General features: G+C 33.0%; 5 protein-coding genes across 5 annotated transcripts; 2 read left to right on the forward strand and 3 right to left on the reverse strand.

The window, feature by feature from the left end:
- Window positions 1–3,401: 3,401 nt before the first annotated feature.
- On the reverse strand, window positions 3,402–4,505 carry LOC101257831 (BTB/POZ domain-containing protein At5g60050). The gene is made up of 2 exons (XM_069291093.1): window positions 4,393–4,505; window positions 3,402–3,945 (listed from the first exon to the last, which is right to left on the reverse strand). Exons 1-2 carry the CDS (start codon window positions 4,503–4,505, stop codon window positions 3,402–3,404), a joined length of 657 nt encoding a protein of 218 aa, XP_069147194.1.
- A 378-nt stretch (window positions 4,506–4,883) lies between these two features.
- LOC101258128 (receptor-like protein kinase HERK 1) lies at window positions 4,884–8,268 on the reverse strand. The gene has a single exon (XM_004251247.5). The coding sequence runs from the start codon at window positions 7,550–7,552 to the stop codon at window positions 5,042–5,044; it is 2,511 nt and encodes an 836-aa protein (XP_004251295.2). The 5' UTR covers window positions 7,553–8,268; the 3' UTR covers window positions 4,884–5,041.
- Window positions 8,269–11,332: 3,064 nt separating this feature from the next.
- LOC101258436 (peroxidase 15-like) lies at window positions 11,333–12,895 on the reverse strand. The gene is made up of 4 exons (XM_004251248.5): window positions 12,495–12,895; window positions 12,204–12,401; window positions 11,878–12,043; window positions 11,333–11,787 (listed from the first exon to the last, which is right to left on the reverse strand). The coding sequence occupies exons 1-4, from the start codon at window positions 12,705–12,707 to the stop codon at window positions 11,381–11,383; spliced, it is 984 nt and encodes a 327-aa protein (XP_004251296.2). The 5' UTR covers window positions 12,708–12,895; the 3' UTR covers window positions 11,333–11,380.
- Window positions 12,896–16,439: 3,544 nt separating this feature from the next.
- LOC101266996 (putative leucine-rich repeat receptor-like protein kinase At2g19210) lies at window positions 16,440–21,047 on the forward strand. Its single transcript, XM_004251406.5, has 9 exons — window positions 16,440–16,762; window positions 17,508–18,036; window positions 18,446–18,918; window positions 19,264–19,396; window positions 19,597–19,665; window positions 19,783–19,854; window positions 20,059–20,130; window positions 20,355–20,608; window positions 20,752–21,047. Exons 1-9 carry the CDS (start codon window positions 16,699–16,701, stop codon window positions 20,862–20,864), a joined length of 1,779 nt encoding a protein of 592 aa, XP_004251454.2. The 5' UTR covers window positions 16,440–16,698; the 3' UTR covers window positions 20,865–21,047.
- Window positions 21,048–21,805: 758 nt separating this feature from the next.
- On the forward strand, window positions 21,806–22,820 carry LOC138339490 (uncharacterized). The gene is made up of 3 exons (XM_069291094.1): window positions 21,806–21,812; window positions 21,931–22,053; window positions 22,120–22,820. Exons 1-3 carry the CDS (start codon window positions 21,806–21,808, stop codon window positions 22,818–22,820), a joined length of 831 nt encoding a protein of 276 aa, XP_069147195.1.
- The last annotated feature ends 3,912 nt before the right edge of the window (window positions 22,821–26,732 follow it).

The following is a 26,732-nucleotide window of genomic DNA, read 5'->3' on the forward strand; positions in this document are numbered from 1 at the left end:
TCACTATTATATTTTCTTTTTCTTTTACTTGAATTGATATACTCGATGAGCTGAACGTCTTTTGGAAACAATCTCGTTATGGTAAAATTTGCATACACTCTAATTAGTCGGATATCACTTGAGCAAAAATCGGTGCAAAAATGCATTCAACAACATTATCTTAATATACATAACAGGTTAAACACAAATATTTGTGCAATCTTCACAACTAAATTTAGGACAGTAATAGAACTCTTGCATAGTTTAGAAATGTAAATATTACGAAAAAATTAAGTTAAAAGAAAATAAAAATAAGACCCTTACATCGTTTAGATTGTGTAACCTACAATTACTCCATAGTCCAAAAGAGATTTATCGCAAAAAAAGAAAGTAAATATGATTATTAATGGTGCATTCTATCATCTTAAGTTATGATGAGTTTCATTATATCTTTATATATTCCATCATACACTTGAAATTTCCAGTGTGTTGCCACAAGTATAATCATACATGTTTATAGCAATAATTCATTCACAATGCCCTATTCTCAGATGTGGGCTCAATGATGTGTATATGTAATTAATAGCATTAAAATTCTGAACACACACAACTTTTACATCTCTTTGCCTTAATGAAAGTGGTCTTATATATCGGGTAACTTTTATCTATCAAGACTAAGATGGAAAGAAGTTATCTAGTAACTTTTTTTTGCTTCCGCTGAGAATTGAACCTATGAGTTAATGGTTCTCAATCACTTTATTCATCGTAGACTACATGTTATGAATCAGTCCAAGTCCAATGTCGATACCTATAGTAACCATTGGTCTGAGAAATAGAACCAGAGGACCTTTACAGAGGTTGATTTTGGGATCCAGGCGTAATTAGCAACCAGTTTAAAAGAATAGCTTATGCGTATTATGATCATGCTTAGGCAAAGTCTGTATCCAAAGTGAATCAAGATCCATGATGGTAATGCATGCTAAGTAGATAATACATAGATCTTGCATTACATGGTTGGTTTGACATGTTGACTGTCTACATTATTTATTTTCATAGTTACTGAAAGGTGAAAAGTGTCGTTACACTCCCTGCCTCCAACGTGCCATTATTTTAGCTCCATAGTTGCAAATGCAGACTTTGTTGGTAAATTTTACGATTCATTTATCTGAAGAAAGTCTTAGGCATATTGATACATACCTGACCATTTTCCAGCAGGGAATTGCAGAATGCTAAAACTTGTTTTTTTTTTTAACAAAAGAACATTTGTTAAGAGTAGTAGTAGTGGAGTGTGTCTGCTGTGATATATATCAGGTTAAAATATATATACATGTATACATAAAAGATATATTCTAATATTAATGTGATGGTGCTTCTGGTTCTAATTTCCTCGTTTATGTTTATACATTGTTCAACCAGATTCCTAGCCCAGGTTTTTGTTATCATTATCGCCTTGTGATAACAGAAAGCTAATATTTTAAAAGAATTTCGGTAAAAAATAAGTCGAGATCACGTATCATTAAAAATTCATATGAAATTAGGTAAATTTGATTTTTTTTTCTGCATTCTACCTTGTTTGAACTAGCAAATGTGTCTGTTTGCCTTTAGAGACCACACAATTAATAAGATCGTAATAGATATTCATGAAACGGCGAGAACAGTTGTCACTAATGCTTCTTTTTAGTGGCAATGACTATATTTATTCGCGGGATAACAGTTGTCACTAATGAATAGTTTTAGTGGCGACAATGGTATGTTTTTAGCGACGATCATAGTAGTCGCTAAAGGTTGATTATCGTGGCAACTATTATATGCTTGTTGTCGCTAAACTTTGGTTTTAGTGGCAATTAAATTTGCCGCTAGAGATTGGTTTTCGTGGCGACTATTAAACTTTTAGTGGGAAAAAGTTACATACCTTTTAGTGACGAAATCATACCCTTTTAGTGGCGTTTTGAGTCGATACTAAATACAGCTTTTAGCGACGACTTTAGTCGCCACTGAAAGCAACTTTTAGCACAACTTTTGTCGCCACTAAAACCGACTTTTAGCGACAACTTCATACCTTTTAGCGGCAATATCAGTCGCCATCTAAAGGTTACTTTTAACGACGACCTTATACCCTTTAGCTGCAATTTTAGTCGCCACTAAAAAGGAACTTTTAGCGACGACATTAGTCGCCACTACTTATAGCGACGACATTAGTCGCCACTAAGAAACTTATAGCGACGACATTAGTCGCCACTAAGAAACTTATAGCGACGACCTTCATACCTATTAGCGACGACTTTAGTCGCTGCTAAAAGTAACTTTTAGCGACGACCTTCATACTTATTAGCGACGAATTTAGTCGCTGCTAAAAGTAACTTTTAGCGACGACCTTCATACTTATTAGCGACGAATTTGTCGTTGCTAAAGTTACTTTTAGCGACGACCTTCATACTTATTAGCGACGAATTTTGTCGTCGCTGCTAAAAGAACTTTTAGCGACGACCTTCATACCTATTAGCGACGACTTTTGTCGCTGCTAAAGTAACTTTTAGTGACGACCTTCATACCTATTAGCGACGACTTCAGTCGCTGCTAAAAGTAACTTTTAGCGACGACCTTCATACTTATTAGCGACGATTTTAGTCGCTGCTAAAAGTAAGTTTTAGCGACGACCTTCATAACCTGTAGCGACGACTTTGGTCGCTGCTAAAGAGACTTTTACCGACCTTCATACTTATTAGCGACACTTTAGTCGCCATTTAAAGTGACTTTTAGCGACGACTTTCATACGACGAATTTAGTCGCCCTAAAAGCGAATTTTCAGCGACAACTTTTGTCGCCACTAAAAGCAATTTTTAGCGACGACCTTCATACCTTTTAGCGACCCACCTAAAACGTTTTTTAGTGACGACTTTTAGTCGCCACTGAAAGAGAATTTTAGCGACGACCTTCATACCTTTTAGCGACGGTTTTATTTGCCATGAAAAGCAACTGTAATCCTTTCTGCGGCAGATAAAAGTTGTTCTAAAGCCTAGTTTTTGTGGCGATAAAAGTTTCCACTAATAACTTGTTGGGCAATTAGATGTCAATTTACATGTATTTTGATTGATCTTTACATTTTAAATTTCGAGATTCTAACAAACTATCTTCAATAATAGTGTTTTATTCATTTTTTGGGGGTTGGTTTGGTTGTATATAGAAATTACTGCCATCTTTATACAACTAGATGATCTTGATTTGAAGTATATTATATTTCTGCTGCCCTTCCCTCTCTTTATAGATAAATCATCAGACAAACTGAAGATCCAAATTTACAACAGAAACTGAACTACATGATTGTTTGTTTGAAAAAATGGTGGGAGCATGCATTTTCATATATACATTGGTGTATAGGAGCATGTAACAAACCAAGATTGACATTGTACAATCTCTCCTTCTCACTCTGTATAATCAAAGATAGCTAATTGTAACTGAGAATCGGCTGTGTATTGTTTAACAAATGACCTTCTCCACCAAACTTCGAAAGCTCTCTGAATATTGGGATAGTCATCTCCTTTGTTAAGGAATCGATCAAACCAGTTAAGCAGAATGGTTTGTTGTTGAGCCAAGGGTAGTGTTAGAATAGTCTGACCAAGTCCCTCTTCAACCAGCTTCTTGTCAATAGATTTACCAGCCCTCTTCATCCACCCAAAATCGTCATATAGACTTTCCAGCCATGTTGATAACAAACAGTATCTAACATCTTTTGGCACTAACAAATTTCCCCTACCAATTGCAATGCAAAGTTGTGCAGTGATCTTGCTGATTTCATGTCGATACATGGTGAGAATCTTGGAGTGAAGAATGGAAAGTTCTTTTTGTTCTGCCCATAGTTTCACAAACTCATCCCCCATTTTCCTGTCGATTAGGATATCAACTAGCCACTGCAGATTGTCTGCTTCACGAGCAATCTCACCCATCAGAACCCCTCGGTCCTGCTGCCTGTTGTCATCCACGGATGTAGCTTCAAACAAGCTAAGTATTAGCGAAGTGAGGCATCTATGACAAAAATGATAGTATCCCTTGAGATATCAAGATTACTTTCATGACTGCTACTATTGCTAGTGTTTTCTCTTAGCAAACTAGATATCACTTTTTTCATCTCTTTACGGGCTTTATCATCCTTGGCATGTAAAACACCAGTAAGTAGTCTCTGAAGAATGTTATCGGATCTTGAAGATGTTGATGGTTCAGCAACCAGTCTCTGAAGTATATATATATATATATAAAAGGTTTGCGATACTAGTTCAGTTAATCTGTCTTTGACATCTTTTTCCATAGAAATTAGTGAAATATATTCTTTCTTGTCAAAATTGAGTGACAAGAAAATATATGATGATAAAAGATTCTATAAAGAAAAAGAACATATTTAAGCAAGACCATACTTACCTCATAGAAAATTGTAAGGTGTTGAAGAGGAGCCACAGAAACTCCATCTCACAGAAGCTGACTATTTCCTTTAATAACTGAGAAATCCTCAAGGGCCCAGTGATACGGTCCATAACTCATGGATAATGATCCCGCCCTTCTCCACTTAAGTACCAAACTTTTGATTGCATTCTTACCACTAGACCAATGACCCGGTCCTCATAGTGCATAAGTTCAATTTAGCCAATGAACTGACATATCTCCCTACCTTCATCTTCAAAGAATGTTTAAACATTTATGACAACAATGAGCAAACAATTTCGATCTTAAGAGGGAGAAAACTAACAAGCTTTTGCCAGTAAATTAGAAAGGGAGAAAAACCCTTAATATTTGACTATATTCCGATCTCCAAAGCCACTAACTTTGCAGTATCTCAAACACATTAAACATCCAGATTCTCAATGGCATGACATGAATGGGCATGCCAAGAAAATGAAAAGAAGATCCACAGGTAGAACAATGCATGTTTTCAAATATACATTCCTATATAAAACTCGGAAATTCGTAGAATAAACTGTTACAAAAGAAAGAAAAGATCAATCTTTATATGATCCACAAACAAAAGTGGAATTAACAAACACCTAAACACTGTATGTACCTTTTTACTTAATTATCTACCCTCAGACTTGACCAATTGTGAGAAAACTCTACTCATGGAAACACCAGAGAGATCATCCAAATTTGGTGTTCCGTTATGAGCAGCAGAAGCACCGGGATCAACTTGACTGAAATCATCGACTTGTGGAGAGAGCTCGCCAATAAGGATGGTGCTGTTTTCTTCAGGATCATCTTGAATGACAGCTTCTTGAAGTTGAAGTGCATACTCCAGATTCCACAACACATCGCCCATTGATGGCCTGTCTACACCAAAATCAGCTAAGCATTTCTCTGCTGTTTCTCCAAACTTCCTGAGAGAATCTGGTCTTATTTTGCCCTCAAGATTGGAATCTATTATTTGTTCCAGTTGTCCCATCTTCTGCCACTTCATTGCCCATTCAGCTAAGTTGACCATCTCTCTCGGAAGAGATGGATCTATGACAGGCCTAGCACAAAGAACTTCAAATAAAACAACACCGAAAGAATAAACATCAGATTTTTCTGTCAGTTGTTGCCTTCTAAAATATTCAGGATCTAGGTAGCCAAAACTTCCTTTCACGGCAGTGCTAACATGAGTTTGATCAAGCTCAGGCCCTGTCTTGGATAGTCCAAAATCAGCAACTTTTGCCATAAAACTCTCATCAAGCAGTATGTTTGCGGACTTGACATCACGATGTATTACTGCCTTAGCATAGCCAGTATGAAGGTAGTGCAGACCTCTGGCCGACCCGATGCATATCTCCAGCCTCTGCTTCCAGCTCATACTGGGTAGATCTGACCCATACAGATGGCTCTTGAGGGTCCCATTCTCCATATACTCATAAACTAGAATCATTTCATTTTTTTCATCACAGTATCCCATCAATGAAACCAGATGCCGATGGCGGAACTGAGAAAGCATCTCAATTTCCGTTCGGAACTCTGCAATACCTTGTTGGGACTTGGGATTACCCCTTTTCACAGCCACCTTTGTACCATCATACAAAACACCCTTGTATACCTTCCCAAAGCCACCTATTCCAATGACCAAACTCTCATCGAAGTTGCTCGTTGCTTCCAGCAAAGCTGCAAAAGGAACGCGATAACTCATGTTTGAAGCAGCACTTATGGTTGTTCCGTTTGAATACTTGCTTCCCATGGTGTGTGAAGTGCCACCATTCATAGATACAGGAATCCATATTTTTGACTGGGCTAACTTTTCTTGTTTTCTTCTTCTATGCATGCAAAATAAGATGCCAACCATCACCAACAAAACTGGGATACCTATACACACACCCACGATGACTCCGACATTCTTCTTTGCCTTTGAACTCGGATTAGTAGGAACAGAACCTACCTGACTAAGGCTGCCCTGAGAATTATTCAACTTCAGAAGTTCCAGTCCATTTAGGAAAGCATCAGGATAAGCACTCCTTCGAGATGGGCCCACACTAACGTTAAGCCTATTACTTTTAGCGGTTGGAGTAACATAGTCATTGTAATAAGCTGTGGCCAAAATTCCCTGAACTTTCTGACCAGGATCAAAATCAGAAGCCACGTTCCAGGAGTTCACATAAATGTTAAACAGCAGCTGATTGGCAGCTATACTCACTATGTCACAGAAGTGTAAGCGAATGAAATATTGGAACCCAGGATCCACATTAAATGTCCAGGTCACGTTAAAATTGGCATTAGAATCATCACCCGCACCAGCCACGTTCATCTCACTACAAGTACCATAAACTGACGGTGGTGCAAAATCTGGTGTTGCTCCATCTGCTGGATATTTTACGGATCCAATCTTACTAACCGACTTAGCTGAACTCGGCTGGATCAAGAAACTTTGATCAGTAACCCAAGTTCTCCAAAGTGTATCATTATCAAACGACACCAATGATCCACCCATGTTTACCCTAGCAACCGTTTCGAGAGCCTGTGCATACATACCACGGAATGTCCCAGCTGGACTAATGGTGAAGGCATCATCAGTTATAAGGACATCAGGTACAGAGACAATTTCCATAGCATTTATATAAGCAAATGAATTGCTCGAAGGAGAGAACGTTACTACAAGGTCATTCGAGGTAACATTTACTGAAAATTCCTTGACAGAAGCATTTTTTGGAGAGAAATTGCCAAGAAGAACATTATTTTGAGTGGAAACAGAGAACATTGCAGTGCTCATATCATAAATTTGGTAAACAAACGGGTAAAAATAAAGGCGAATCCAATGCCTCCCCTTCAGGCTAATTGGGAATTTATAGCTGGATTGTTGAGTAAAAATTCTAGCAGTTTGATAAAGGGGTGAATCATTAGCTTTTGTAATTGAATTTGAAGGGGTATCAGCCAATATATCTTTTGAAGTTGACAAAAACTTTGAAGCTGATTTATCAGCCATAAAGACCCTATTGCCAACATTAGTATCTTTAGATGATCCACAATCTACTAAGAAATTATCAGCAGGTTCAAAACCAGAAACACACAGAACTCCCAACACCAATATTATCAAACTCTTCCCAAACAATCCAAAACCTTCCATCATCATTCAAATCCCAAAAGAACACAAAATTAGACCTTAAAGGCTAAAACCAGCAGTTCTTGAAAATGAACAGTAACACAAACAACAACTATTTCATCACCACAGTAGCACAATATATGAAATACCCATCAAAAGAAACATCAGCAGAAGGGTAAAGATGTCACCTTTTTCATTCAAAGGAGCTCCAAGACTGAGAAACCCAAATCAATAATGAACAAACAGAACATAAACCAGAAGAAAAACTCTTGAAGGGGGTAGCAGAAAAATAAAATTATTTTTTTCAGGTAGAAAAGAAGAAAAAGAGAATGATATCTTGGATTTTGTAACATTAACAGGCAGGTTGATGCTATAACTGAAAACCCCACCTCAGATACAAACAAATTAATAGAATTTTAAATTCAAAGAAAACAAAAACATCATTTTCTAGAATGTGAACTAGCAATTCATGGAGTCAAAAGGAGCCATTTTGCATAAATGTTTGTGCCAAAAATTAATTTTTTATGAGGTTTTTGGTGGTGTTGACTCTTTATGAGTATTGGGGAGTGGAGTTATGTTGTTCAGCTCATTCATGGAGGGTAAAGAAGAGAGAGAAAAGATGGTGGCAATAACGGTGTAAAAGTAACAGACGATATTTATTTGAGCAGAGTAAAGAGTTATGGGCTAAAAGAAAAAAGGAGAAGAAAGCTAAATTAGTGGAGCAATCCATTCTTATTTTTTTTAAAATAATTAATTAAAAGCTACTCCATGATTTTAATTTATAAAAAAAAATTATATTTTTTATTATGAAAGATATTAAATTTTAAGTAGGTCATATGAAAATTAAAATTAAGGAGTTGTTGTTTGAACTTTCTATTCAATTTTTTTTTTTAAATTCATCAAATAAAATTTCAGTTTCAACCTAAATTTGAAGTATAAGGTGAAGTTAAAATTAATTACTACTCATTTTTTAGCAAGTAGGCCAAGTCTTTTCATTTTCCAAATCTTATCCAGTGATATTGTCTTTTTTTTATAGATAAAAATAAATCACAAGTCACTATAAGAAAGCAATTTGGCAACAAACTAAATTTACTTAATGCATAACTATGGCAGAGTCATGCTTTAATTTAATTAATTAGTTATAAATTGAAAATAAGATGGATATTTGCTGTCTGTTTACATCAAATTTGACATTTTCCCCCATAATTGATTTGCTTAATTAATGTAATTACCCAACAAAGAAAGCTGAGTCTAAGGCCACTTCCTTTAGTTTTAATTTCACTTTCACATCTACCTCATAATCATTTTTTATGTGAAATCATAATAGCATAAATAATATAATGTCTTTAGGTGATATAGTTTGTAAATAATCAATAAATATACAGGTTTTGTATATTTATCCAAATATAAATTTACACATAATAATCATACGTAATATATAAATATTGTATATTACAAATCTTTTTCCTTAACGTTCTCATCTAGGCTCTAATATTATAGATATATTAGATGTATGTTTATATTAATTGTGATTAATTTAAAGCAGCTAATAGGTTGAAGTCTAAAAACATGGTTTTAGATAGAAAGTCCAAGATTATGGTAGAAAAGTAGTAGATAATTAAGTATTGCCCAAATTTTATTAGTATAATTTAGGTACCACTAGTTTCTTCTTCTTCTTTTTTTGTTATATAAACTAATCTTTGTTGTTAAACTTGTTTTTGTATGTCGTCTCTTTTTCTTTCTTAATTTTTTATTTTTAGCTAAGAATATGTGAGAAATAGTTTTTCTATTCCGTAAAAATAAAAATAAATTTATGTACATGCTAGTGTATATCCACATATAAAATTACATTGGATATGTCTAATATTATATAATCTAATACTTGTTCACATTAAAATTTAATTGTGAAAAATATATAAAAAGATAAGCATCTAATAAAGGTTGTGTATGTCATGGTAGCCACTTACAAGAAAAATAGTGGTAGTTGAAATGGTCCATCAATCTTTTTCTTATATGCACGTATGTTATCAACGAACATATATTGGTCTTTCAATCAAATTTATTATAGTTCTATTCATGATATTAATCATTCCTATTGTTTCTACATGAATTTCTACATTTTTAAATGCACAAAATATTTTATTTTATTTTATCAGTTACATCACATTACATTAATTGATATAGAGTTAAAATAATACTTTGAAGTTTATAAGTATTCTATGACTTTGTAAAAATATTAACAGATTAAATTTTAATTAAAGTTATTCATATCTTAATTTTGTCGTTGTATATATGTACCTATACAATAAGCAAAGGCATATCTGGTAGGGAGGGAGGAATACGATCATGAATTTGTGCTCCACCCTCTTTTTCCTAGTTTTTTGAAATATTAAGTTATGGGTAAATATATTTAATAAAGCTAATTTTGTACATCTTAATAGATATGAAAAATTATTAAAATTGTAAAAGGAGTAGTACCTTTGAACCTACAATTTCAAAAGCTTTTTTAACATGATAAAAGTTTAAAGATAAAATTTATTAAATTTAAATTTAGAATAGACCTGTCCGTGTTAGTATACCTATTTATTTGAAATTTTCGATCTACCTATTATAATAATAAAAAATGAATAATCAAGTTGTCGAATCAAAAATATATAATTAATCTTTTAAAAGCGTGTGAACTTTCTTACGTATTTAGCCACATGACTATATTTATGACTTGGTATAGGTTTGTGATGTTTTCAAAGGGACTAAATCAAATTAGGGCTTAAAATAAGAGGAAAAAATATCATGTATATATATATACGGAGAGAGAAATATAGGACAAATGGCTACACATAATTGAAAGAATTTAGGGACAAAAAATGGACATAAAGGAAAACTACAAAATAATCAAATATCAAAAGGAAGGTGCTTGTTTTTTTTAGTTTTATTTTTAGGACAACTGGAGGGATATCTCCAGCTGGAAAAAATACTCAATTTATAAAATTTGTTGCATTTCATTTCCCATGTAAAAAGCCAAACGCCTTGTAAGTTAATTAAATTCAGCATAATTTCATTAGTATAATTACAAACATGGAAGATTTTATTTTGTAGTCCTCTGTAAACTTGTTTTCAATTTTATGTCTTAATGATAGAAATCTTTATTTTACATTTAAAAAATCGAAAACATCATTTGCTTCTATTCAATTGGTAAATAGTCATAAAAGATCATTTCCTCTAATGGGCATTCAGACGTTACATGTGTAAGTACAAAGGATTTAAATTGTGTTTTACGGGGTCATTTGGTTTCAAACAGAGTTATTCGAGGATTACCAACATGGCTAAAGTACATACAATACCTATACATTTCGTTGATATATTGTGTATAGGTATGTATATTATACATATATATACACTTTGGTTGATATGTTGTGTATAGATATGTATAATATATATATGATGTATAAAGTAGACGACTACATATACACTTTGGTTGATATGTTGTGTATTGATATGTAAACTATATATATTATGTTTACACTAGATACATATTTTATACTATTCTAAACTAGATGACTCAAAACATTGACCCGTAACTTTCCCCAAAAATGATGATTCAATTACATTTATACTCGTTATAAATAAACAAGATAATCGACTGTAAAGTTGGAAGGGGAAAACATATTCTAGCAATCAACAAAATGTGGTATTGAAGTGTTAGTCACCGTACATTATAAATAGAGTCCATTTGAATTAGCCGATTGTAAATAGTTACTAAGCATTATTAAGTGCTGAAATTTTAGTCTTCACGCCAAAGCATCCTGTATGTTATGATTAAAGCAAAAACAATCTATTAATCATCAAAACTTATTTGCTTCAATTGATTCTTTTACAATCTAAGTGAATCTCCCCATTGGTACCCGTTAACGGACTAATATTTCCCATATTAATCATAGACTGAACAAAGCTCTGAAAAAATGTATTTTGGTTACTACTAAATGTGTTCACAATCGATAAAGTTGTTGCTGATGAGAATAACTCTTGATCGGATTGCAAAAGCCCTTGATTGTTCTGCAAATTCGCGAAATAATTATTATCAAAACCATCAGATGTGGTTGGGTCAAGATTAGCCAACGCTGTTGCACTGCCATTTTGAGGACATATTTGCCTAAGGTTTGACAGATAAGTTGTGTTTAAACTCGGATCTGGATTTCCTGTGCCATTGAAATTGTAAAGCCTGGCACTGAATACACGACATTGGGCACGTCCAAATGTATGTGCACCTAATAACAAAGATTTATCGAAATTAATTAGTAAATCGTTCGACTTCCCAAATGGATATGCAATCAAAACAGAGCTAATTGATTAATTACCAGATAAGGCAACTAAATCAGTAAGATTAAGGCCAACAGCAGTAAACTTTGCTGTAATGTTGGTTAATCCTTCGGTTGGAGAAGGAATTGATGTATTAGCTCCAGCCTGGTTTGCGGTTCTACTGTCTCTTCGTCCTAATAAAACATTCCATGAAGGACCACCTGCCTGCACGAAATAAAGTTTAAGAAAAAAAAAGAAGATTTTTGAAAAAAAAAAATCGGGTCTAAACCATTTTTGTGTTTGTATATCATTTCAGTAAAGGTAAAAGGGAGATTTTATAAGTTGAATTGTTTTTAATTATAGAAATGTGACATTCTTTTCATACCAGAGAAACAGAGGATTCTGCAGCAAGAGCAAGAATATCAGCACAAGAGACAACGCCAGGGCAAAAACTTTCAAGAGCTGTTTTAATGTTGTCAACGACGTCGAAACCTCTTGTGGAATTTGTGTTTGGAGCTGCATCTTTCTCACTTACTATATTTGTTGTAGCGTTGTTATCTAACAAAAGTGAAGCATCACATCCCTGTGATATAACAAGTAGAATCATGTCACTTAAAATGAGCTAACGAGCAATACAAATTATGTGTAAAAATGTAATAAGAAAGAGTAAATTTACGTTGACAAAGCAATCATGAAAATGAAGACGGATGAGGCTGGCTCCAATACGTGCATCGGACTGTAAAGCTTGTTGAATTACATTTTGGACTATACTTGAAACATTTGGACATGTAGTTGAGTAAAAATTAGCACTCAATTGGGCATTTGTTTCATAGAAACTACAAGTTGATAACAAAATGCATATAACTACTAAAATATAATTAGGAGACATTTTTTCTCTTGGTATTTATTTTTATTATATTAGATAGAAAAGAAATTTCTTTTACACTCGTGTTTCATGAATTAGCGATAGATCTAGGCAATATATAAAGAACCAAAAAGTGTCTTCTCTTCATGTAGTATCATTGACAATTTCCTAGAACATAGTCAAACAAAATAATTTTCTTTATTTGTAAGTGTGTTTGGTGAAATGAGCAACACGAGATACTTAAAAAAGTTTCTAAACTTGGCTCGAATTATTATTTTTAATTTTAATTATCCTTGAATTTGATTATATAAAACGATTTATTTCTGAATGTTGACGATAGAAAATTTAAAAATTCGCTCTTTGTCTCCTTTAACGTTGATGTTGACGTAACAAAGAGCGTGAGTATTAAAAAAACAAAAAGTTATCTTCCAAATGAGTATTTGTTTACTATATTAGTTATTACATAATCACATGCGATGATATATCTGTTCCGATCGTGTATTTTTCTCTTGCTATATATTAATATATATATAATGCATATTTTTATCCCAACTTTTTATTTGTTATTAAAATTTCATCTATCGATAATTCGATATAATGACTATATAATTCAATGTTTTTTTAATAACAAATTTAAGGGTGTAGATGTATTCCACTCCACCAATTAGGGAACTTGTGTTACTAGTCTATTACAGCAGACTTTTGTGGAATTTAGTCCAAGGCAAAATGGGGAAAGAAGTAGTCATATGAGACTTTTTCAATATTTGAATAAAATATTAAAAATTTCGGTGATTTCTTATTAAATTAAAATCTTATGTAACAAGTAATCGATAATTTTTATATATTTATCTATGTCTCAGTCTAATTTGATATCGTTTAAATTTTGAGAGTCAAACAATTTTATTTTTATTATGAATTTTAATATAAGATAATTAAATATTTAAAATATATTATATATATTTAAAATCTACCTAAAAAGTAGTACAAGTAGCAATACTTCTTTGTTTAAAATATATTTTATAATTATGATAAAAACGAATTTGTATCATTTTGAAATTCAAAGACACTTTTCTCATTAGAGAACCTTCTGCAATAATGGATGCAAGTTGTGACTGATTAATATAAATCATTAAAGTTGATTTAACATTTTCGATAGTAAATTTTCAAAGATTCTCCATTATTTAAGGAAAAATTAGAATGTGGGCAATATGTTGCTGTATTCAATTTTAGTAATCATAAATTCCCTTTTCCAATTTCAATAACTACATTTTCAAGTAGTGATTAGGTTTTTTTTTATTTGGACATTATTATTTAATTTGTATTCAAAATTTTAAAACTATTGCACATCTATTTGCTTCAAATATAATGTCTCTTTTGATACAAGTTTTAATAATATAAAGGACATACTCCCTTTCGTCTATTTTACTTATCATGATTATTATTATAAAAATAATTGATTTAAAATACCCGTTAGTTAGACAATTAGAAAAAAGTTAACCAAAAAATTTCACCTATGGTGAAAGGAGGAGGAATATTAGATTGAGATCAAACAGTAAAATTTATAAGTGTATATTATAAATTTTTAGATAAAATTCCAATAAATAATTTTGACATTATTTTGATATATATATCTTCCTTTTTTTAAAAAATGACAATCTCAGTGAGTCAATATATTTGCAAATAATTGTTGTTTGATAAAATGACAAATTAATAATCTGTCTTTTATACGATTGCTTTGATTAGGTGATTATTGGGGCTATCGATAGCCAAAGAAAACAACTTTACTCCCAACTACTTTCACCAAATCCTTATAATATCCAGAGAAGTGCTACCTAATTACTTCGGGAGTCAATTTTAAATTATAAATTTAGACGTTAAATTTTTTTATTTTATTTTAAATTAAAATAAAATTTACATATTTGAAAATTACGTAAAAAGCCATGATAATTAACAACTCTAACATATTTATAAGAATTAAACTATTAAAGATGTTCTTTTTTGTATTGTTTAATTCCTCTAGATTTAAAAATTTATGTATCCACTATTTCATTTGAGTTGGATATAATTTCATATTGCATGTCTGAAGAGACCTTTATAACCTTGCTTCATGAAGAAATGAGTTGGGCTAAACTATAATTTGGGCCTTATTAGAAGTAACGTCTTCTTTTGTCAAAATTGAAGACAAATTTATGCTAAAATATGATGGGAGACATATTGAATTTAAAAGCATATAACAGAAAAAGTATATTTGATCCTTAAATTTTTCGTTAAAAAATTAACACATTCTGTGATATTTGGCAAGTAACTAAGGCTTACCTAAGTCACATTCGTAGTAGTTCTCATACTTCGTTGTAAACCTCAATACTCAATTACACACAAAATGACCTAAAATGAGACCTTTAATATTCCTAATACCTTCTTACATGTATATTATATATATATTTTGGTTCAAAAAATAATGTCTACATTGAAAATGGGATTCAAGGTCAAAAAATTAATAAGGGCTTCACCTAATATTGAGTCTAATATCATGTGAAGAAAATTTAAATATTTAGTCCAAACCTATAAGTATATGAGTATAAGGATATATTTATTTCAAAATCTTATAAAATGAACTGAATATTATACTAATACATACACTTGTAAAATATTGTATATTTCTAATTACAAGTTGTGTCATAGCTATGAAGAATGTATATGAAGTATCAAAGCAATTTTGTCCTCAGTATCTCTCACACGTTGTACGCAACATCCCAATAATAATTATAGGGATGACTTACGTACATCACAAAAGTCATCGTCGTTTTATAAGTTTCTGCCCAATTGGCATGTACGCAGAAAAGATTTGACGCAGATTTAAAATTTAAATATTTAAATTTCTATAATGATTTGAAATTCATACTTCTTTCGTTCACTTTTACATGTTCAGTTCATCAAATATGTAAAGCCGTATACTGATGATGAACAAAAAAGTAGGTATAATAACAATTGGTTCATAATTAAATCTTTATATTATATATTTACTAAATCTTTTAAATATATGTATGTAATTTGAATAAAAACTATATACGTAAACTCATAGGATACCTTTACTTATTGGTTGAGTTCAGTCCATTATTTGCATGCAGCATAGTTTGACGAGTTCAAACTTTTCATGTCTTGTATATTATCTGGCATATTAGTTGACTTCCCGCGCATTAATTACTTAAGTCAACGGCAATGCAGTAAAATAAAGCCAATGCAGTAAAATAAAGCCAATGCTATGGAGTTTACCGTTGACTTCCCTAGTTTCATGGTACTACTTATGATTTAATATTGATTTCTGGATGTAATTAAATATTCTCTTTAGCCAAATAATTCATAGTTATAAAATTTAGCCAAATATTTATGTGTTAAACTAATTTGGAAACATAAATTATAAGATTAAAAAGATGTTCGGAGTCCACACTAGAGCTTCGATTATATTCTGATGACACATTTTCAAAACAATTTTCTATATACCCAAGATTTGAACCCGATTCATTTGATTAAGGGTGGAGCAATGCACTTTTGAACCACAATCCAGGTTTGACAGGGTTGATTTAATCAAAATAATTGATAAGAATGATAGATCGACCGGTAAAATAACATTAATTACGGGTGAATGAACTCAGTATTTTATATTTATATTAAAAAATTCATTAATTATATAAATATTTAATGATATATCAAATAACTATGAGGATTATAATTCAAAATTTATAAACTTTAAATTTTGATTTCGATCCACCTCTTAGCTTGATTTTCCACGATACAAATTGTCTTGTGTGTGAATGATTAAAAGGAGAATACAACCCAAAAATAGAGGGTCAAACTTTTGCCACTTGATAGCCATTAAGCTGCTGGTCAAGAATAATCCACTTCCTACTTAATAATTACTCCATCTAATTACACAATATTTCCCATATAAAGTAAACCTTATGGTTCATTGTCTTTTAATTCTATGCTTGAGTTCATTATTCTATAGCTCAGCAGCATGGCTAGTAGTTATTTTCTCCTACTTGTTTTAGTTCTTTCTGTTTTCTCAGTTTCTGCTGATGGTAAGCTTTCTTTATTTTCTATACTTAATATAGAAACCTTTTTATCTCAATTAATTTGAATTCGTATCAGATACGTCAAGTAAGGTGTATCAAAATTTACTTATGTACTAATCCAAATTCGTGTTTGATCTTATATATATATATATATGTCCATTACTAGAAACAAAGTTTCTTTCCATCGTAAATCAGTGGAAAATTTGTGTACTAATCCAAATTTGTGTCGTACAATATGATTTTTGCACTCATTTGCCACTTAACAAACTCATTAGGAACATGGATGATTGGAAACATATTCTGACTTAAATAGTGGGGAACTTCCTAATTTTTCTATATAGAAACATTCTTATTTTTATTTTTTCGGTAATTCAATCAAATATCTATGAGAATAAGTCACGGAATATTTTTTCAATAGGAAATTTCAGGTTGGAAAATAATATTTTTGTTAATATTGGGGATAAAGCTACGTACTATCAAAAGGTTTTCTAACACTTTGCTATTCAAATTCAAAACCTCCAGTTAACGATAGTGGTATCGAAAACGTACTTACCTAACTAATTTGAATTCACACTAGCTAGGTCTATTAAGGGGGGTCAATCTGCTTATACTGAATTAAAAGGTTTTCAATTCCCATAATTTAAACTTGAGATCTCTGGTTAACGATAGAGAAATAGTACTCTTGTTTCTATATTATCTTAGTTTATTTGATCTTGATTTATTTATTTATTTTCTTGCTTTTCATTTGCAGTGTTTGTGAGCCTAGATTGTGGATCTTCAGAAGCATACACTGATCATGAAACTTCAATAGATTGGTTAGGAGATGTTGACTACGTAGCCAATGGAGAATCTCATGTTGTACCATCCAACAACTCAATATCACACGTAATGGACACTCTAAGAGTGTTCACAAGCAGGACCAAAAATTGTTTCCTGATTGATGAAATCGAAAAGGGTGGAAAAGTTCTAATTCGAGCTAGTTTTCACTATGGAAATTATGATGGGAAATCAAATCCACCATCATTTGCACTTCAATTTGATGGAAATCATTGGGCCAGTGTGTCAACTATGAGTGATCAACTTGTATATTATGAGACAATTTATGTCGTTAAAGGCGATTACCTTACTGTATGTCTTGCTCAGACAGAGGAAAATCAATTCCCTTTTATCTCAGCACTTGAAGTTCGTGGCTTGGATTCTACTATGTATAGTCATGTTGATGATAATCATGCTTTGTTCTTGAGAAGAAGAGTTGCTTTTGGTTCCAATAAAACTATCAGGTAAAATATTCTACCTAGCCATACATCAATGTTATCTTGTTGCTTCTCTTTGTGTTAGTTAGAGTACTTCTATTTAGCGTTATTAGTCAGTTGTGAAGTCAGAAATTTCGATTATTACTGATGTGGTATTGTATTCATTATGATGATGACAATCTATCTTGAGGTTCAAATAATCGGGGGTTCTGACTTTGATATCATGTTAAATAGATCTTGGACCTAACTTAGCCCAAATTGACACTAGATCGTCTTTAACTCAAACCCTAAAAGCTAGATCAAGGGAAGCTCGATTTGAGATTCTTTTTCATTCAGCATTTAGACTCCCATGTAGACTTTATTTGTGGGATTACGTACACGTAATATGTTGTTGTTGTAACAAATTTGTTTTTTTTTTTCTTTTCAAAATGGACAGGAACACAGATGATCCCTATGACAGAATATGGGCTCCTGGTTCTGGAAGTTCAATAGAAACACTCACTAGTGATGCCACAACAATTGACACTAGTCATGGAGATCAACCCCCACAACAAGTGTTACAAAATGCAATTTCCACAAACAATTCATTAAGTATCATATCATGGAACATGAATTTTCTTCCTATTGATAATGTTATCTACATGAACATGTACTTCTCTGAAGTAACTCAACTTGATGACAACCAAACAAGATCATTTAGAATTTTTCAAGACACTGAGTCTATCTCTGAACCAATTTTGCCACCTTATGAGGATTTTATTCAAATGTATGTTAGCAATGTCACTGTTTCACCATCCACTGTTTTTTCTGTTGTGAGAACCACAAATTCAACACTTCCTCCTCTTATCAATGCCTTGGAAATATTCACTACTAGTAATGCATTGACTGATGGAACAAACACCCAAGATGGTATGTACACTCTCTTTTTAGTCTCTTGTAGCACATAACTTATCTCATGTTACTAATTATAGTTATCTGATTGTGTAAATTCTTTAACACGCTTTCAACGTATTCGATTTATGAGTTGACTTCTATACGTTTGATAGTATAAAAGAATGCCTAAAAGATTATCATAGATAATTGTCCATAGACCATAATAACTATTGATAACTTGAAAACAGTATGTATTTAATTATGTTATCAGTGTATATATAAGTTAAATACTTTATATATTGATATTTCTAATATTGTTGAGTTATATATGGGATATTATACTTACTGAAGTCCTATAATTTTTTTTTTATATATATATAGTGGAGACTTTAATATCATTGCAAAAGGAATTTGAAGTATTACAAGGCTGGATTGGTGATCCTTGTCTTCCATCACCTTTTACGTATGATTGGATCAATTGTAGCAGCAGTGATCCACCTCGCATTACAGCACTGTAAGTAAAATTTAATTCATTTTAATATACGCCATCTGGCATACAAAACATTCTGCGTAGGGTCTAGAAAAAGATCGCATCGAGCACTAGTAATTGTTTTTATGGTTCGAACACGTGATATATATATATATATAAAATTTAAAGTGCGCTTCGTTTTATGTAATGTATTTTTCTTTTGTTGAAATAAAATTAATTTACAGGTACTTGAGTAAATTCAATCTATCAGGATCACTTCCAGATTTTAGTTCCATGGATGCTCTTGAGACAATGTAATATTTCTTGTTCTTATTTTCAAATTTAATTTAAATGCAATTCTTCCTAAATAGGGATATTTTTATTTAAATTAATTTCTTACTCTCATTTTTTTTGTGCTTCTTGAATTGCAGTGATTTGAGTAACAACAATTTGGATGGACCTATTCCTGATTTTTTTGGCACATTACCGAATCTTAAAGAACTGTTAGTATAAAAATATCATACTCTGATCGATTTAATTAGCAATTGTTTGGTCAATCTTCTTAGAACCTAAAAATATTTTGTTTAAAAAATCGTTTTATTTTTAAAAATTAAGCTGTTTGGTCAAAATAAAAATTGTAACTAACAAGTTCTGAACGATTTAATTAGCTTGTTATGATAAATAATTTTGGTATAATTTCTTTTCAGGAATTTAGCAAATAACAAGTTCAGTGGACCAGTCCCTGCTTCATTGTCAAACAAAAATGGCCTAACCTTAGAGTAAGTAAAATTATTTTAATTACCTAATAAAATTATTTTTGATCTTTATTATTTCCATATATAACATATCAATTTTGTCTTAAGAAACATTTTTGAAAAATACTTTGCAAAATTTGTTATGAGTCAATTTAAGCTATTACATCAATTCAATATCCACAGAACTAATATTAAACGGATCATATTTTCATCAACTAATTTTGTATTTTTTTAATCATATATTTCAGTACTTCAGGCAATTCAGATTTGTGCAGTTCATCAGAAGAATCTTGCCAAAATAATGACTCATCATCACCAGGAAATGATCAGCCAACAACTGGATCAACCAATAATAATAATAAGAAGAAGAAGAAAAAAAATAATTTGCCAATAATACTGGGAACTACAATATCAGCCTTCTTGCTTGTGTGGGCTATTGTGGGTATTTTTGCTATTTTACACTACAAAAACAAAAGGGCTGCTACATCTCTTATCAATCCAGGTGAGGCTAACTGTCGATTACGAAAAAAATGTTTGGATATAGAATTGTTATAATTTTTTAATCACAGTGTAAAATGGTTACTAACTCACTAATTATTTTTTAACAATATTTAAATCCAATTAATATAAAGTTGAAATTTTCAGGGCAAGCTAGTGGAGGCAGCACCCCTTTTGTAGATAGAGTCCAAATGTCTGAAAAAATTGAAAAGAATCCAGAGGTTACTGCCCATGATAATGAAAACTCAACAAATGTTTAGCTTTACATGTTTCTTAATTTCAAAAAGAAGATTAATGCAAGGTTAATTAGAAATATCAAATTTATTATTAAGTTGGCTAGCAAGAAAATAATACATGTAATGTAATGTAATGTTTAAGATTTTGTAATTTGTTGTAATTAATTTTCTTACTGTTTTTGGATCATAGTGACTTTGTTTACTTAATAGTACTCCATCTAACAATTAAAATCATATCATCTTATTTGAATACTATCAATTTAAAACTTTCATTTAAGGAGCAACTATTTCTATCCCATTTATTTGGTTTGATCCTTTGCGATTTGAATTTAAATTAATTGACTTTTATTAAGAAGTGCATGGATATTTGAAGGTCAACTTCTTAAATTGTTGTTCTTCTAATATATTTATAATATAATTTAATAAATTAATTGACATGGTGAAAAATGAGATAAAAATGAAAATGAATAGTGGCTATAATAAAATAAAATAAGGATTGTGTGAAATTAGGTCTTAGGCCTAACTCACACCCCAAAAGCTAGCTCAAAGAGAGGAGGATTGCCCAAGCCTTATATAAGGAGTCCACCCATCTCATTAATCACCGATGTGGGACTTTTGTCATTCTTTAACACCCCACCTCACGCCCAGTGCTTAGCATCTGGTGCGTGGGCAATTTTGATTTTAGGGACCCCAACATCGGGTGAGACAGGCCCTGCTCTGATACCATGTGAAATTAGGTCTTAGGCCTAACTCACACCCCAAAGCTAGCTCAAAGAGAGGAGAATTGCCCAAGCCTTATATAAGGAGTCCACCCATCTCATTAATCACCGATGTGGGACTTTTGTCATTCTTTAACATAGTGTGAAGATGAAGGTTGTTAGTCATTTTGTTAGTTAGTTAAATGTGTCAGAAAATTAGTTAGGAAGTTAGTTAGGAAGTTAGATGTTAGTTACAGTGTAGAATAAATGCTTTGTAATCTGTATATATACAAGTAGTTGCACAATGTAAAGGATACAGAATATGAAAATATAAAAAACACATTCTGCAGTTTTGCTTCTATTTCTTCTCCTTCTTTCTCGATTCTCCATAGCTGCAACCTCCATTGAAGAAGGTTGCAAGCTTTCTCAACATGGTATCAGAGCAGGGGATCTGTTAAGCCTCTCTCACTCGTTTTTCTTCTCTTTCTCTGTTCTTCTTCTGTATTCTGTTTGCTGTATTGAATCCCCATCAATGGCGGAATGAATTGATCATAATCATCCCTTGTATGTACATCCATCAGACACTCCTGGAGCTGTTCTCATTTCTGTTCAGCTGAAAGGATTTGAAAATTATGGCATATGGAGAAGGTCAATGACAATAGCATTACAGGCAAAGAGGAAGTTAGGCTTCGTTACAGGTGCTTGCAAGAAGGATTCAGTACGTGAAGAACATCATGAAAACTGGGAGACTTGCAATGCACTGGTTCTTTCATGGATCATGAATACAGTCACACCTTCACTTCTTAGTGGAATTGTATATGCTTCGAATGCTTTTTTAGTATGGGAAGACTTGAAAGAAAGGTTTGATAAAGTCAATAGAATGAGGATCTATCAGTTGCATAAGGAGATCAATTCAATTAGTCAAGGTACAAGCACTGTCTCTGAGCATTTTACAAAGCTGAAAGAACTATGGTCTGAGTTTGATGCAGTAGTTCCTTCTCCTGATTGTGGTTGTGTTAGAGGTAAGGAGTATGTGGCACATCTTCAACAGCAACGGTTACTACAGTTTGTAGGAGGTTTAAATGATTCTTATGATCAAGCTAGGAGGCAGATTCTCATGAAATCTTCTGAGCCTTCTTTGAATCAAGCCTATGCTCTTGTTATTGAGGATGAATGTCAGAAAGGATCTAGCATAAACACTATGTCTCAATCGATTACTGGAGGTAATGATATCACTGCTTTATGGAGTGCTGGAGGGCCATCACAAAGCTATAAGAAATAACATAATGAACACTGGAATGAGAAGTGTGAATTTTGCAAAATTAAGGGTCATATCAAGGCAAACTGTTATAGACTCATTGGATATCCACCAAATTACAGAGGTAAGAAGAAAGAAGGTATTGCAGCAAATAGTTCTTCTATGGGTGAGGATTCATCTCACATCAAGGACAATTATGATCAGCATTTTGGTATTTCTCAGACTTGGAATCCATATGGTTATAATGGGAATAGAATGCCTCAATCTCCTTATGGTTATAATCAAAATGGACATGGATATACTGGTTATTCTCCACAATATATTCATGGAGGTCAAGGACAAATGGGTGAAAGAGGTGGATCTATGCCTAGTTGTTTTCCTTCATCTTCATCACAACAACAGTCCTCACATCAACAGTCCTCACATCTTAAAAAGGATAATCATTTTGCACCTGAGATAGCTGCTCACTCTGCACGTAATATTAATTCTTTTCATGTTAGTAGTGAACATGACAGATGGATAGTAGATACAGGTGCCACAAACCATATGACTCCTAACTTAGGAATGTTACATGGAGCTTATGAACAACAAGGTCAAAGTGTTCATTTGCCAAATGGCAGTAAAGTTAATATTTCTCATATAGGACAATGTCGATTGCCACAAGGAGTCATTCAAAATGTCCTACATGTTCCTGATTTTAAACTAAACCTGTTGTCAGTTCCCAAGATGACAAAGGAGTTGCAGTGTTGTATGGTTTTCTATCCTGACTTCTGTCTACTGCAGGATCTTCATACTGGGAAGGTGAGGGGGACTGGTAAAATGGAAGGAGGGCTGTATTTCTGGGATCATAAAGAGAAGACATGTGTTACTTCTGCAGCCTCAATAGGAACTCAAGCTGATCATGAGCTTTGGCATAAAAGGCTTGGTCATGTTCCAAGCAGAATACTTGAACAAATGTCTTTGGTTGATTCTAAAAACACTGTATTGTCATCTTGTCCTGTATGTCCTTTGGCAAAACAGACTAGACTTCCTTTTCAAAGAAGTGTAAGTAGGACAAATAATCCTTTTGATCTTATTCATGGAGATGTTTGGGGTCCTTACAGATTACCTACACATGATGGTAAAAGATTTTTTCTGACACTAGTTGATGATTGTAGTAGAATGACTTGGTTGTTTCTATTACACTTGAAAAGTGAAGTGAGTACTGTTATCCAAGATTTTTTGCATCTGATCAAGTCCCAGTTTAATGCATCTGTCAAGGTGTTTAGAAGTGACAATGGTACTGAATTCTTTAATGCACATTGTAGAGAAATTTTTAAAGCTGCTGGTATAATGCATCAAAGTTCATGTGTTCATACACCTCAACAAAATGGGGTAGTTGAGAGGCGACATAGGCAAATCCTAGAGGTTGCTAGAGCACTTCGTTTTCAAGGTCATATACCTCTGAAGTTTTGGGGATTCTGTGTTCAAACTGCAGCATATCTTATCAATAGGATTCCTTCCACAGTCTTACATGGCAAGAGTCCTTTTGAAGTATTCTTTGATAAAAGGCCCAATGTTCAACATTTGAGAGTCTTGGGGTGTCTTTGTTATGCAACTATAACTAGAGACTGTAGGGATAAATTTGGTCCTAGAGCTGAATAGGTTGTTCATCTAGGCTATTCTAGCACACAAAAGGGCTATGTTTTGTACAGTCTTTCTCACAAACATTTCTTTGTTAGTCGAGATGTTACTTTCCATGAAAATATCTTTCCATTTACATTTACAAATTCTTCTTCTTCTTTATTTCCAAATGAAGCTGTTGTTCATACTGATGTTGTTGATGATTTCAATTGCCCAGTTTTAACCCCTATTGCAGAACCTATTGCTACTCAGCCTTCTAGACACTCTAGTAGGGTAGTCAAACCTCCATCTTGGCTCCAAGATTTTGTTCATGCTCCTCTTCCTTCATACAATGTGTCTAGTTCCTCTTGTTAGTATCCTTTGTCTACTTATATGTCCTATGCCAATATTGCTATCCCTCATTATCACTCCATATGTGCTTACTCTTCCATCAAAGAGCCTACATCTTATGCTGAGGTTGCATGTCATCCAGAGTGGGTACTTGCCATGCAACAAGAACTTCAGGCACTTGCAGACAACCATACATGGTGTCTTGTTGATTTACCTTCTTATAAAAGAGCTATTGGTTGCAAATGGGTGTATAAGGTGAAGTATAATGCTCTTGGAGAGGTTGAAAGATACAAGGCTCGACTTGTTGCTAAAGGTTACACACAAGAAGAGGGTTTGGACTATCAGGAAACCTTTTCTCCAGTGATTAAAATGGTCACAGTTAGAGTTGTCCTGTCTTTGGCTGCTATGAATGGTTGGAAACTTCATCAAATGGATGTGTTCAATGCATTTCTCCAAGGTGATCTAGAGGAAGATGTTTACATGCTTCAACCTCCTGGTTTTTCCAGTAAGGGGGAGTCAGCCAAAGTTTGTAAGTTACAAAAGTCTCTCTATGGCCTTAAACAGGCATCCAGGCAATGGAACTTTAAGCTTTCAGAGGCCTTACTTAACTCTGGTTTTTCACAAAGCCATCATGATTACTCCCTATTTACCAAAGTTGAGGGATCTGATACTGTTCTAGTCCTTGTTTATGTGGATGATCTCTTGATCACAGGTTTTTCTTCCACTCTCATTTTGGACACTAAGAACCTGCTCAACCAACATTTCAAGATCAAGGATCTGGGGGAGATGAAGTACTTCCTTGGTCTTGAAATTGCCAGAAGTAGCACAGGTATTTCAGTTTGTCAAAGAAAGTTTTGCCTTGATTTGATTTCAGATCTAGGACTCACAGGCTCAAAACCTGCCAGCACTCCATTAGAAGCAAATCACAAGCTTACCAGTGTGCTATATGATGAGAGTGTAGCTGCTAGCTCAGGAAAACCATTGAATGATGAGTTCTTAAAGGACCCTACTAGTTATCAAAAACTAATTGAGAAGTTACTTTATCTTACAATGACAAGACCTGACATTAGTTATGCAATACAAAACCTCAGCCAATTCATGCATTCGCCTAAGAAGTCACACATGGAAGCTGCATTAAGAGTGGTTAGATACTTGAAGAATGCACCTGGCTTAGGAATCATCTTGTCATCAGAAGTTTCACATGCACTGAATGTTTATTGTGATGCTGATTGGGCTACTTGTCCCATGACAAGGAAATCAGTTAGTGGCTTTGTTGTTAAACTAGGAGGTTCATTGATATCCTGGAAATCCAAGAAGCAAAATACCATATCGAGAAGCTCTGCAGAAGCAGAATACAGGAGCATGGCAAGTGCTACAGCAGAGGTGGTTTGGTTGGTTGGTTTGTTTGCAGAACTGAATTGGAAGTTAACATTGCCAGTGAAGCTGTTTTGTGATAGTAAGGCAGCCATACAAATAGCAGCCAATCCCATATATCATGAAAGGACGAAACACATCGAAATTGATTGTCACTTTATTAGAGAAAAGATACAAAAGGGAATTATACAAACAGAACATGTAAGAACAGACCATCAATTGGCAGATATCTTGACAAAAGGCCTTGGACACACACAACATGATTTCTTGCTATCCAAGCTTAGAGTATTCAACTTGTTTCATACGACTAAGCTTGAGAGGGGGTGTGAAGATGAAGGTTGTTAGTCATTTTGTTAGTTAGTTAAATGTGACAGAAAATTAGTTAGGAAGTTAGTTAGGAAGTTAGATGTTAGTTACAATGTAGAATAAATGCTTTGTAATCTGTATATATACAAGTAGTTGCACAAAGTAAAGGATACAGAATATGAAAATATAGAAAACACATTCTGCAGTTTTGCTTCTATTTCTTCTCCTTCTTTCTCGATTCTCCATAGCTGCAACCTCCATTGAAGAAGGTTGCAAGCTTTCTCAACAGATTGTATGCCAATT

This window comes from Solanum lycopersicum, chromosome 11, assembly GCF_036512215.1.
Source record: "Solanum lycopersicum chromosome 11, SLM_r2.1".
Lineage (NCBI taxonomy): Eukaryota > Viridiplantae > Streptophyta > Magnoliopsida > Solanales > Solanaceae > Solanum > Solanum lycopersicum.

Excerpts from the sequence above, each read along its gene's own strand:
- LOC101257831 (XM_069291093.1), bottom strand. The coding sequence starts at position 4,505 with ATGGACCGTATCACTGGGCCCTTGAGGATTTCTCAGTTATTAAAGGAA. Across the intron at positions 3,946-4,392 it reads ACCTTACAATTTTCTATGAG|GCAGCAGGACCGAGGGGTTC; the intron begins GTAAGTATGGTC and ends GGATGACAACAG.
- LOC101258128 (XM_004251247.5), bottom strand. The coding sequence starts at position 7,552 with ATGATGATGGAAGGTTTTGGATTGTTTGGGAAGAGTTTGATAATATTG.
- LOC101258436 (XM_004251248.5), bottom strand. The coding sequence starts at position 12,707 with ATGTCTCCTAATTATATTTTAGTAGTTATATGCATTTTGTTATCAACT. Across the intron at positions 12,402-12,494 it reads TTCATGATTGCTTTGTCAAC|GGATGTGATGCTTCACTTTT; the intron begins GTAAATTTACTC and ends GTTATATCACAG. Across the intron at positions 12,044-12,203 it reads CAGAATCCTCTGTTTCTCTG|GCAGGTGGTCCTTCATGGAA; the intron begins GTATGAAAAGAA and ends TATTTCGTGCAG.
- LOC101266996 (XM_004251406.5), top strand. The coding sequence starts at position 16,699 with ATGGCTAGTAGTTATTTTCTCCTACTTGTTTTAGTTCTTTCTGTTTTC. Across the intron at positions 20,131-20,354 it reads AAAAATGGCCTAACCTTAGA|TACTTCAGGCAATTCAGATT; the intron begins GTAAGTAAAATT and ends CATATATTTCAG. Across the intron at positions 20,609-20,751 it reads TACATCTCTTATCAATCCAG|GGCAAGCTAGTGGAGGCAGC; the intron begins GTGAGGCTAACT and ends TGAAATTTTCAG.
- LOC138339490 (XM_069291094.1), top strand. Across the intron at positions 22,054-22,119 it reads TCTTCTGTATTCTGTTTGCT|ACACTCCTGGAGCTGTTCTC; the intron begins GTATTGAATCCC and ends TACATCCATCAG.